A 13,980-nucleotide genomic window follows, 5' to 3' on the forward strand; every position below is an offset into this window, starting at 1 on the left:
TAATGAAGATTTCGTCTCAGTGCTTTTATGCATCAGTAACTTAGATTTCTGTGTACAAAGTGGCTTGTCTTGGGCTTGTAGATTTTTTTGTCACTTTTCCCCACCATTTTCATTGTGATTATTTATTTTTAAAGTATTACTTATACTTTCTGTCATTCCTTAAGCAGTTTTAACCAATTACAGGTCTGTGAGTAGTCTATTTCCTTTGCACGGCCCAAACTTTTTCCTCTTCAAAGTCTTCTCACATTAACCAAAATCTCCCACATGGAATCCACTTTTCTCATCAGTTTTCTTAAAGCATAACAGAAAACGAATGTTTTCTCCAAGGTTGTGATTTTCCTTAACCAGGGCAAGTATTTGTATATTACATTGCACAACAAAGCTATAAAATTTAAGTGTTTTTTTTTGTAAAATGTATACACAGTCTCACATTCTGTTATATTCTCCATTTGTCCCCTACAGGATATTAAAGCTGTCACCTCAGTGACCTTCTGAATCTCCAACTACACCCAGAACTTTTGTAACTTTCAGTTGTAAATGCATGCATCATAGTTAGTTTTAAAAAGATGCACTTTAAGTTATCTGATTGATTACTAACATTCTTCTGAATGTAATTTTTTCCCACAGGTTACTAGATCTAAGCAGAATTAAATATTTTCTCAATCACCAGGAAATTCATAAAGTGCACATAGGTCTAAAGTAGTAAAACTCACACTAGCATATGAGGAGTAGGAGGTCTTAATCTAGAAACATTTGTTTGAACTCATCACCCATAGTCATTCAAAAATTATCCCAGGCACTGGGATTTTATTGAAAACAAGAAAGTATTATTTTATTTTAGTTGCTTGATTCCAGCAAGTTTAAAAATATAGTACTGAAAAACACGAATGAATCTTTAAAAATTCAGAAAAGACCAGGTCCTAGGTCCTAATAAAAACAGTAGAAGTGAATTTATAAGGCTTTTCCCTTTTCCAAAATATTAGATGAAAAGCTAAGACACATTTTTAAACCCGCACAGTGACACAAAACTAGAGAGACACTACGTCACCTTTTAGTTGTTTCTCCAATACAAGTTAGTAAACTGCCAATAGTTTGAACTAAACTTAATAGATGCAGTCTTTTGGTTATGCGACAAAATTATAATTTTAAAATTCCTTTCTTCTATGACTATTTTTCATACACAAGTATCATAGGGAAAATTTAACTTACAGAGCCTAAAGCAGTAGTCTCGTCTAAGAATAAAATTAAAAAGAAAGAAATGTACAAGCTACTTTCTTAGTCTCATTTCAGACCTCCCATTATTTCAACAGATAAAATATAAGTGCAATTTCATTATAAAATAGTCACATTTAAGAAAAACATGTAACTTAATTATATTTTAATAATAATTTTAAAATTCCTACATCTTAGAATATACCCAAAGGAAATGATTTCAATCATCTTGAAGAGACTATCTTATGCCAATGTTTATTGCAGTATATTTACACTCATCAAGATATGGAAGCAGTTTAGACAAAGTATAAGTATATGTGTATATAGATATGTATATATACACATATATATACAAAAAGTATATATATATATGCATACACACAGACACATGTATGCACATATATATATAATGGAATATTATTCAGCCATAAAAGGGTACCCTGCAACATGGATGAACTTGGAGGTCATTATGCTATATGAAATAAGCCAGACAGAGAAAGATAAGTATCAGTAACTTATGGTATCACTTACATATGAAATCTAACTAAAAAGTAAATTTTAGAGAAACAAAGAATAGAAGAGTGGTGGCTAGGGCTAGGGGAGAGTGAAGTGGGTCAAAGGGTACAAATCTCCATTATAAGAATCAGTCCTCAAGATCTACTGTAGAGTATATTGATTATAGTTAATAACATGTGATTGAATACCTGAAAATGCTGAGAGTAGATCTTGAGAGTTGTCATAGGAAAAAGTTAATTATATGAGGTGATGGATGGACAAATTATTTTGATTTTGATAATCAATCTATAATGCATATGTATATCATATCATCTAGTTTTACAGATAAAACATATAGATATATTCTGACTGTCTTATATTATTATTTATTTACCTGAATGTTGATTTCTTCTTAGGTTCCTCTGGCACTTCCATATACAAGGTTCTGAGGATTTTCCAAGTATATTATTGAGATATAGATAGATAGATAGATAGATAGATAGATAGATAGATAGATAGATAATGTTTGAAAGTAAGAATTTTAAATCAATAGTAACAGTATAAAGAAACAACTGTCCACTATGGTTTATTTTTATGTTAAACCTAAGTCCATCACACCTCCTGACCAAGTATTATGACACTATTATAGCAACTTCTATAAAACATTTGGCAAGAATTCTCTGTGCTTTCTGTTTTCTTCAAATAAGTAACTCTTCTTTTATTGAGTGAGCTCATTCCTTTAATAAAATGACTACATGTTTCATAGAGTAAGATAAATTGCTTTGACAATCTAGCCGTACTTTCAATTCTGAAAATGTTCATTTCCAATACAAAAGTAAAATTATAAAGGTGAAGCAAATATCTCATGAAAAACAATGTTTGGGGGAAGTATAGAAGTTGGGAAGACATTAATAATAGTAATCAAAAAGTACTTACTCTTCAGTACTCTATGTTCTTAATCTATAAGGGAACAAATTCTTCTCTTGTTATTTTTCCAAATCAAGGTCCTTTAGATGGATTGACTGAATTTCCCCATGCAGATAAGCATTGGGAGCACTTTAATATGAAAAAAGCACCATTTTTAGGTTGTGTAAGTAGGCTGATCATGTTCTGCTTTGTGTAAAAATGTGGGCATAAGTGTGCCATAACCTTCAATGCCTCTGGGAAGAAAATCTTTGTGATTGAGATTTGGTCAGTTGCCCAAGGGTAATTTCAAGCAGATAATGATCCTTAGAGCACAGAGGAGTGAGATGCAATTAAAATGAAACCCAAATAAATAATGAAGAAAGGTTGATGAACTAGGAAGAGTGTTACTATAAATGTGTGTAAATAATTAATAAGTTCATAAATAATATAATTAAAGAGCATACATGCATCTTTATCATTCAAAGTTTGCACTGGGGGCATCTCTGATTCCAGTGATACTATTATATATTTTAAGGAACCCAGATAACCTTGTATACCTTGGTGTAGGCAAATGACATGACCTCAATCGTGGGCTTTGGAAAATATAATTAATTTATTTATATCTATCATATTCAATTGAAAGAAATGGTGATAACAGTGTCAAAGTTTCCACTGAGCTGGAGAGAAAGCTGGGGCCGAATATTGAGTAGCAACAAGCCAGAAATCAGAGTATCAGTAAAGTTGTTAGTCACTTTCTATGCTGGTACAAACAAAAGATAAACTGGAGAATGCACCGACTGTTCTATTTTTGTGACCACTGATCAAGGGCCAGAAGGATCAACAGATATGTGGAAGTCATATGACTTCTCAAGGAACCTAAATGAAAAGTTCTTGGAGTTTCATGGGCCTGGACCAGAAGGGGTGGGGAAGAAAAGGGAGGAGTAGGACCATGATGTATGGGATACTTAGAGCAGAGAAAAGTGTCTTGAGGATTTCTCTTCTTCCTCGCCACTGGGGAGCCGTGGCAGAGGTCCCTTTGCAACTACTCAGCTGAAGACCCCAGCTGCGCAGATCTCAGAATGAATGCATCTGGGCCAAAATGTAGACATGTATAATAGCATGGCCAAACTGGACTCCAACTGGAATCCACCCAAGTCATTGACAGCAGGCATTTTCAGGGACAGCGACACACTTGACTGTGCATCAAGTCTGGTGTGGGAATGGCATGTGTTTCTGATGAGGTCTGCCTTAAGTTGTGTAACAGTCAATGGCTGGCCGGAAAGACCAGCAGACAGATACTTGACCAAAAGTTGGACTCCTCAAAATCACTGGCCATTGTCCATTTGAAAATTATACTTACTGTGTATTCTGTGGAAAATATCATCAGAAGGAAAGTGGCATGAAGCACTCATGAGTTACCATAGGCCAGTATCATGTTAAGGTAACTGGTAAAATTCCTTTGGGGCCATTTTGCCAGGCTTCAGTTCCCAGATCTGTCCTTAACAGGTGAATGGACCGAAGCCAGTTTTTGTCTGTTTCTTTTTGTTTGTTTTCCTTTGTTTTGTTTTTTAATCAAAGCCTTTACTTCTTAGTTGTTAGTCTAGGCTGTTACGAAAATAAATGAATTAATGTCTGTAGATTAGTACACGTAAAATTTTAAAAGATGGGCATTTCTGCTTTGTATGAGACTCGGGATCCAAGACTTAGTGAGGTCAGTGATCCCCCAATAGGGATTGAGAGGGAGAAAAGGCCACATCTGGGCTCTGGACCCATTCTCTTTTAACTACGCTGCTTACTGTATCATAGCAACTTATTGTTTACTTCCTTTATTCTACTGAATATTCATAGTATCTATATAATTGTAGCAAAACCAAAACTGCCAAAATTGTAAAGAGAACTGGATAGAGTATTGATACTAACTTGATTTTTTAATAGAGTGCTCTATAAATCCAGTAGATCAACTAGACCAAAATAAGCAAATTGAATCTGTTATAAAAATAAATTTATTAATTTTGATTCTCTTTGTTTACAAAGAGAGGGGAAGAGATATTGAGAAAAATTCAAAATTTAACAACATAAAATATACAATGTCTTTTTTGTAAATTATGTTCATATGATATACACACACGCACACATATTCCCCATTGCATATGAAATTGTCTATTTTCTCTGTCTAGATATGTCTATCTTATATCTGTTTATATCTATCTATCAATCTATCATCTATCATCTATTCTTCATCAAGCTTAATAACTATATTGTTTGAAGATTTTGACATTTTTGTTTACTCTTGTCTATTCACCCATCAGTTTCTTAAAGCAGTTCTTTAAAAAAAAATTCTCTTTAGAAAATCCTATATTGTTTTATTTATTTCTGATGTTCTGTCAGCTTGACATTAGTCATTCTTTAGTGAAAAGGGCTAAATTACGTATTACATGTAGTAGTCTCAATAGCGTGTGCAATTTTGAGAAGCTGGTTTGACATAATTCCAGGAATCAAAACCAGAATCTGTTGCCTTGCATCAATCTCAGGAATATTTATCATGCAAATGATTTATTTGCCCAACTGAAATATGCACATTTAGGTATATTGCATATGAAATACAATGAAAGTTTTTTTCAAATGGATTTGTATTTTGTAACATGATTATATAATAAAATGTCATAAAACAACAAAAAAATCTTGGGAAAAATGCACAGAGACTGATAAATTCATTGTCCATCAGCATTTTGTGAGCTTCTTTTAAAGAATATCAATAAAGTTGCCTACAATTTATTGAAGAAAATTGTTATGGTTAATGAATACTCACTTCATAATGTATGCAATATTGCAAAGAAAATTTTGTAAATCTTGGGAGATATTATTAAAGCATTTATATTGTCAGTTTTCTTATCTCAAAATCTGAAGTTAGTAACACTGAACCAGTGAAAGAATGGTAGTCCTCACTACCACCATTTACAGATATGCTGGTCTACGTGAATCATCTCAGTAGAGAAGAATTCTCTGTGGTCATTCTGTAAAACATTCTATGAGAAAATAAATAATAAAATTTTACTATGATAAATATTGCAAATGACTTGTCTACATTCCTACACAACCTAAAGTCAATACTATTAAATCTTGTATGATTTGAATGAAATAACTGGAGATTTTTTCTGGTTTATCATCTGAATTTCATTTTCATTTTTGGATTTGTCCTATACAAAAAAAAAAAGATAGAAAATACTCCTTGACATTTGTGTTGACAGTCATTTTTGATATACCACTTAAAGCTCAGGCAACCAAAAAATAAGTAAACATGTGATCATAATCAGAGCAAAAACAAATAAACAAGATGAAAAAGTTACCTACAGATTAAGAGAAAACATTTGCAAATCATGTATCTGATAAGGAAATGATACCCAAAATATGTAAGGAGTTCATACAACTGAACAGAAAAAAAATGGACAAAAACTCTGATAGATTTCCAAAGAAGACTTACAAATGGCCAATAGATACATGAAAATGCCTTTGACATCACTAATTATCAGGGAAATGCAATTCAAAACCACAATGAGATATCACTCCAATATGTCAAGATGACTAAGAGCGAAAAATAAATAAAAGTAAGTGTTGGCAACAATGTGGGGTGAAGGGAACACTTGTACATTGTACAAGGGAATGTAAATTGGTACAGCCATTGTGGAAAACAATATGGAGGTTCTTCAAAACACTAAAACTGGATTTATGATATGATCTTGTAATCCACATAAGAGAAATTTAATCAGTACCTAAAGTTATGCCTGCAATGCCATGTTTACTGCAGCATTATTTATAATAGCCAATATATGGAAGCAATCTGTGTCCTCAACAGATGCCCAGACAAGGAAAATGGGGTATATATATTCATCCTTATAAAAGAAAGCAATCCTGCCATTCAGAACAACATAAATAAAAATGTAGGACATTATGCGAAGTGAAATAGGGCAAACACAAAAAGGTAAGAGCTGAATGGTGTTACTTTTATGTGGAAGGTTAAAAAAAAAAGTCAAATAATAGAAAAGCAGAGATTGTAACTGTGGTTACCAGAGGTGGACGGTGGGGGAGATGAGAAGATGTTTATCAAAGGGTATAAGATTGCAGTATGTAGCAAGAATTAGTCTTTGAGATATAATGCACAGCCTGATACTATAATGAATAAAGCTGTATTGAATAATGGAAATTTGCTAAAAATATATTTCAGGTGCTCTCATCACATGCAAAAAGCAATCAGTCAATAAAGGGAAACTATTGAGAATAAGTTATATCATTCAGTGATGCTGGGTTACTTAAATTTAGTGCTTTGTTTTCTTTTTCCAGTAGGTTATTAAAAGGATGCTAAAAAACCTCATGGATCATTTATATTTTATGTTTTCCCTACTCTTGGCTGAACCGTCATTCCACTGATTATCTTTTTATAGCCCGTGAGAAAATCCCCCAAACTCTTCTGTTTTATAAACATTGCTTTTTCCTAAGTTTAATTAAAATTGTACATTGCCTAGTCTCAGAATTATTGATGTTTCTTAATTTTCTTCTGAAATAGTTTCCAATCAGGTGATTTGATGAAATACACATCATAATATTCTTAATATTTTAAAAAATAATGTTAAAATTTTAATAATTTATACTAGTAATTTGAACATGTGTAATAGAAACTTGCCCTTATACATTTTAATCAAAGTGCTCCACAGTTTTTCTTTTCTGGTTTGAGAGCCAGCTTAAGTGTCTAAGACCAATCTGTTCAAATATTATCTTGATTCTCACTCCCATTATCTTCAACTGGTGCCAGCTTTCCCCTCTGACTGTGCTCCTTAATTATAACGTACTACTCAGTGCTCTTACCTACAGAAAGCTCAGATTCCTCAGCTTATAAACTGATTTGTCCTGGTCCTGTTGATATCTTGTATTGTTTTTTTCCCACATTTTTATCATGGTAATTAATTTCAATATACTATCTGTACTTTCTATTAGAAATTTTGGCACTACATTTTGCACATTTTTTTACAATAACTCTTACCAATTACAGACCTTTAAGAAGCCTATATCATTATTTCCTCTGCCCTCACAAATATTTGGTCCTATTCAGCGTCTTCTCACATAACCACAATCTTTCCTCTAGAAGTTACTTTTCCTTGAGTTTTTCTAGTCCATTTGTGAATACACATGTAAGTTTTCCAAAGCTGTGTTATGCGTGACCAACCCCAAGGGTTTGAAATTGATTGAATTTCATTGATACACTATTTTGTTTGAGTGACAGTAATATAATTTGAACATTTCATTTTTATTTGACTCTATTTTTCAAGCATAAGTTTCACATAGAAACTTTAAATTATGGTGCCTTAAGCAGAAATTGTATGTAAGAATGAAATATGAAAGAAAAATATATAAATGGCAATCTTATACTTAGTTTAGACCTCAGATCATTTTAACAATTAAAATAAATGTAATTTCTTTAAGAACCAGACAGATTTTTAACAAAAACATGATTTACTTGTATTTGAAAATTACACATAATATCTTCGACTGAGTCTCTACTAAACCCATCTAAGCTTAAAAGTATACAAATTCTTAGTGCATATTTTCAAGTGAAAAAATATGGTGGACTTAAAAATAAAACAAAGATAAGGAAAAATTGAAATATATATAATTATAACTATAAATTAAAGTATTTCAAATTCCAGAAATCGAGACTTCAAAATTTTTTTTCTTTAAATGATCAAGTGATGAGTAGAGAGCTTACAATTGTCACATTTTGCCATTGATTTCTTTAAGTAAGAAAATGAACAATACTTTGTTTCAAAACCTAAAAAGGATTATTTAAGTTGTAAGATTATAGATGAATTTTAATTACCATCCTCAATGTTTTAAAGGAATTTTTAGTGCTATTTTTGAAAAATTTGAAAATATTGAAGTAAATTTAAATATACTTTGAATTCTAAATAAGACTATAAAAGTTATACCTTCATATTTGATTATGTTTAAGTTGCTTATACATATCTTATTGCTTATGTATATCTGTGTATGTTATATACATGTGTGTATATATGAATATATAAGTAACACTCCTTTATTATAAATGCTTTTATTTTAAAAGACCAAATAATGATAGTCAAATTGAAAATATGAGAATGTGACTCATTTTTATTTCAATAAATTATATGAAGTCTAAAATCACAAGAATGAATAATTCATAACAGAAAGGTAGATCTGCTATGAACATGATTTATCCTATGACAAGTGATTCTATTTTCTAAATAGCCAGTCCCAAGTAAAAACCTTAGACACTGAGTCTCTAACAGGCTTCCCTGGTCAGAAGCGTTGTATGCATGTTGTTGCCTCTTCACTGCTAGGGGAAAGTACTCTTTGTGTGACACCTCATGGAGAAAAAAGAAAATGAAGAAAATTATACATGGATTCCTCTAGACTATGTCTTTGCCCGTCATGATCCTACGGGGTACCCTGATTATTACGTCATGTTACATCTTACCTGTGAGTATAGCTATATGTTGAAAACTGTGCATCATTCTTGGCATCTCAAAAAGAGTGAATGGCTATGGGGATCCATAATATAGAGATTATGGATAGTAAAGGCACAAACTAAAGAGCTGAGGAATTTTATTCCATCAGCATGCAGACTGTAGAAGTGGATAAACTGGTTTGGTCATTGGTTGAAGAGGTACAAGACAATGGTGTTGAAAGCATTGAAGATAATACGGTTTGCATATGAAATCATAAGCACTAAAATGTAATAGAAAAAAGTTAAGTCAGTAAGAGTTGATGAAGGTAGGTAATGATGAGAAATCCTTATCAGATTAAAGAAAATTGTAAGGTACTTGGAGAATGAATGCCTTTTTCCGTTGTTATAACTAAATCAAATGATATCTTTTTTTTTCCTGATAATTTCTTTACTTTCATATGTGCTTAAGTTGTGGAAGAGGCTTTAGTGATTTTCAAAGTGTCAGTTGTCTGGGTTGTTTCCCAGACCTTGCAAGGGGGTTTGAATTCACATCAGATGAGGGAGGATTTAGCAAATAGATTAGGCTAGACTCAGTTTCTAGTTTAGTAAAGGAAAAAAAAAAAAAACCTGCATTGCCTGTAATCACTTACCAAATTAGAGGAAGAGACAAAATTTTGCGAAAGTCAAAATGATAACTCTTATACTTATTTATGGAATGTTCTCATCAAATAATTCCAGAAACAATACTGGAAGTGATCATATAAAAGTTTTAGTGTTGTGGAAAATCCAAATATAGGTTTGGTTATGATTAATATTATTTTACTAAAATAGGTGATGTCAGTGCATATTTAATGATACATTTTCAGTGTTACCTGGATGATATAATTTAGACTCCTCACTTTGAAATAAGACCCCTATAATTAAACCTTTAAAGATAATTATTTCTGTTTCTATAGGGACTCATTGTGAACTCCCAAACTAGCCATATATAATCCTCAGTGAGTCTATGTCCAGTGCTCTGTGGCTTTGTGCATACGTTTCAGTCTCCCATGATTCCTTTATAACCATTCTTTGCAGAAAAGTTCCTATTTATTTAAATGGAATATCACAAATGCCAACTCAGCAAGGAAGCAGTCCCAGAGATTTTAAGTATTCTTAATTGTGCTAAGAACGCCTACCACTACTTTTTTTTTAAAGTGAATTACTCTCATGACCTATGTTGGTTTTCTGTTTTTCTGTGGCAAGTTACCACAAACTTAATGCCCGGGATCAATACTGACTCATTATTTTAGAGTCGCATATATTAGACGTCCAGTACAGTTGGTTAGATTCCCTTCTTAGGTTCTCACAGATGGACTTGCTTTTATTGGAGACTATGTGGACAGTTTCCAGTCTCATTCAGGTTATTTGCATATTTTTGTCCTACATGGTCATAGGACTGATGTCACTGTTTCTTTACTGCCTACGAGCCAGAGGTTGCACTCAACTCCCACAACCTGCTTTTTGCACATGGCCCCCTCCATCTTTAAAGCCACAGATGACATGCCATAGTATTCTCATGATTTGCTTCAGTCTTTCTTCTCCTTTTACTCTTTTCTCTAAAGCACTTACGTGATTTGGTCAGCCATAAACACGTAAAAATCTAATATTAAGGTCAAATGACTTTGCCTTCAATTGCAAATTGCCTTTGTTATCAACTTATTATCAATTGACTTTACCTTCATTTGCAAAATGCCTTTTGGCCATGTAACGTGACAACTAAAGGAGTAACATCCATAATGTTCATAGTCTCTGGAATTTGGATGAAAAATTATGGCTGGCCATCACAAAATTATGCTGATCACAACTTTTAAAAGGCATTGCAATTTATGTACATCTTATTATTTCTCTCTTCCTTAATAACAAACTTCTTACATAAACAATAACACAGAGTTAATTTTTAACCCTGTATAAAAGCATGTTGTTTGTCATACAGTTTACATTCGGTCAATATTAGTTGAATTAATTAATAAGTAGTAGAAAAGGAAATGACTCAAAACAGTGAGGATCCCACAAAATCATTACTGATTTTAGTTATAAATGATCATAATTGAAAACCACATGAGCAACAACTAGAAAGACAGTGCTTGATCACAGGTTTGTTTCCATTCACATAATATATAAATGACACAGAAATATGCAATAGTAACACATTACACCTATGGAATAAAAGCAAATTAAGTAAACAGTCCATGTGTAATATCATCAAAAATAAGTTATTAATAAATTTCACAAAATAGCACACAATTTGTACACCAGAAAAGTGCAAAATCTTGAAAGAAAGAAATATTTAAAGAAAAAAATCAAAGGTATTTTGTTGTCCATGAATTGTAAGATTTCTTATTGTGAAGTTGGAGAAAGCCCCCAAACTGGTTTATACATGCAACATGATCTCTACAAAAATTTCAGCTGCTCTTTTTCAGAAGATGACAAGCTGATCCTAAAGTTTATGTGGAAACTCAAGATACCCGGAATAGCCTAAGCAACGTGTTACCAAGATGAACAAAAAGAACTTAACACTTTCTTACTTTTCACTTAACAATGAGGCCATAGAAATCAGGGCATTGCAGCAACAACCTGAGGTTAGATCTATACATGCATGAAATAGAACTCTGTCCAAGAGTAATTATATTCATCTATGGCCAATTGACTTTAAATAAAGTTACAATTAACAATTCAATGGAGTAAGCACATTAATTAATATTGAAATTCACAGGGACTAAGCAGCCTATGCATTGTCTAAATTGCCTTCTTTACTTGTGATGTTTATATAATACTATACTAAATAAAGCTATTTAATATTGGGGAGAAAGTAGAAGAAAAGAACTCTAGGAGAATAAGATGATGGAAGGGACTTCAGTCCCTGGAAGGAGTGTTGACCAGAGTGGACACGCAAAGATGTTGGATGAAATTATATTAATTTTCTTCTCTTCAGCAGTTTCTGAAATCCCCTGGCTACTTCTTTGTTGCGAAGACTGTAGATGAGAGGGTTTAGCATGGGAGTGAGGATTGTGTAAAAGGCTGAGACCATCTTATCCTGGGCTGGTGTGTGGTTGGAAGCTGGTCTCATGTACATAAACATGGCAGCACCGTAATAGAGTCCAACCACAGACAAATGGGAGGAGCAGGTGGTGAAGGCTCTGCGGCGACGTTCCTCAGAGCCCATGCCAATGACAGCTCCAAGGACTCGTGAATAGGAACCAACAATCACAGAGACCGGAAAGACTAGCATCACCACACAGCAGATGAAAAGCAGTCTTTCAAACGTAGCGGTGTCTGTACAAGACAGCGGTAACAGGGCAGCAACGTCACAGAAAAAGTGATGGATCTCCAGGGAGCTGCAGTATGAGAATGAGAGGGTGGCTGCGAGCACAATGATGCCATCAAGAGAGCCCAAGACCCAGGAAGAAACGGTCATGAGGACACAGAGTTTCGGATTCATTAGAATAGTGTATCGAAGAGGGTGGCATATAGCCACATAGCGGTCATAGGCCATGACAGCCAGCAGGAAACATTCAGCTCCAAGCAGGGAAACGTAGAAAAAGATCTGAGTTCCACAACCTGCTAGAGAGAGGAGTTTGCTGCCAGACAGGTAGTTGAAGGCCATCTTGGGGACAGTGGTAGAGATGAGCATCAGGTCCATGAGGGAGAGCTGGCTGAGCAGGAAGTACATGGGGGTGTGGAGATGGGTGTCCAGGTGGATGAGGAGAACCATGGCAGTATTTCCCACGAAGGCCACTGAGAAGATGCCCAAGACCAGAGAGAAGAGGAAGATGTGGGTGGGGCTGTGATTGAAGATTCCTAACAGGATGAAGTCAAAATCGAAGGTCTGGTTTCTCCAAACCATCCTGGATCACTTGCTTCACCTACAAGTTCCAGAGTGGACACAAGCATGTGTACTAATTTAGTTTTCAAATGCATACTGTGGCAATGCACTCAGACGCAACTGCATGCACGTCATAGACATCCTCACTAAACTTCAGCTGCCTCCCCTTTAGTCCCAGTAAGTTATGTGACTTGGTCCAGTGCTCTCTTCTTGGTTCCCTATCCAAACGTCACAAACAAGAACTTCAATAAGTATTTTCTTTATTTTCCAGAAAAGAAAACTGAAGTAGATATGAAGTTACTGATGGTTTACCCACAGATACACAGTCCATAGAGAAAACATAGGAGAAAAAATAATTACATGTACTTTGTTGCTCAATTTTATGAACCATCCCTGTTCACATGGAATCCCTTTACATCTTTTAGTCCTAACTTGTCCCCAGCCTGCGCTCTTCTTAATAACTACAAATTTCCTCTTCTCTGGATTCCCCCTACCTTCCTGCCCCCACCTCGTGTGTGATACCGGACCAGTGAAAGACTATATTGAATCAGCATTATTACCCCATACGGAAACCTGCATACTTGTTTTCAGAGAAGTGTTTAATAACATTACATTTTAACTTTACTATCTCAGACTGAACTTTGGAGTTTTTTTCTTAATTCATCAAAAGCCCCACTTTTTTTTTTCCCCTTCGGGAAGTAAAAGATATTTACTTCTATTTTGAGAATAATTTTGCATTTTCCAACCTGGACAAGCTGTAAGGGTGGCATGGAGGGTAACTTTCTTTTTTTTTTATAACAATAAAATGTTAACATTGAGTGGCATTAACTTCTAGGAGCAAAGGAAAACCCCTCTGTGTGCTTTAAAAGTTTTACTGCAGTGTGCTCTTTTGGGCCCTGATGGGGCTTGTTCAACCACAATGAGTAAAGGCATGACTGTAAGAAATACCTAACCTCTTACAATTTGAATTTGGGTTCTTGGGCAGAACCCAAGACGTACTTGGGTGGAGTGGGGTCAGCACTGCGAC

General features: G+C 34.1%; 1 protein-coding gene across 1 annotated transcript; it reads right to left on the minus strand.

Annotated features, from left to right (window-relative positions):
• Positions 1 to 12,026: 12,026 nt before the first annotated feature.
• LOC140689236 (olfactory receptor 2M4-like) lies at positions 12,027 to 12,974 on the minus strand. The gene has a single exon (XM_072949477.1). The coding sequence runs from the start codon at positions 12,972 to 12,974 to the stop codon at positions 12,039 to 12,041; it is 936 nt and encodes a 311-aa protein (XP_072805578.1). The 3' UTR covers positions 12,027 to 12,038.
• Between the last annotated feature and the right edge of the window lie 1,006 nt (positions 12,975 to 13,980).

Source organism: Vicugna pacos, chromosome 3 (genome assembly GCF_048564905.1).
Source record: "Vicugna pacos chromosome 3, VicPac4, whole genome shotgun sequence".
NCBI classification, from domain to species: Eukaryota; Metazoa; Chordata; class Mammalia; order Artiodactyla; family Camelidae; genus Vicugna; species Vicugna pacos.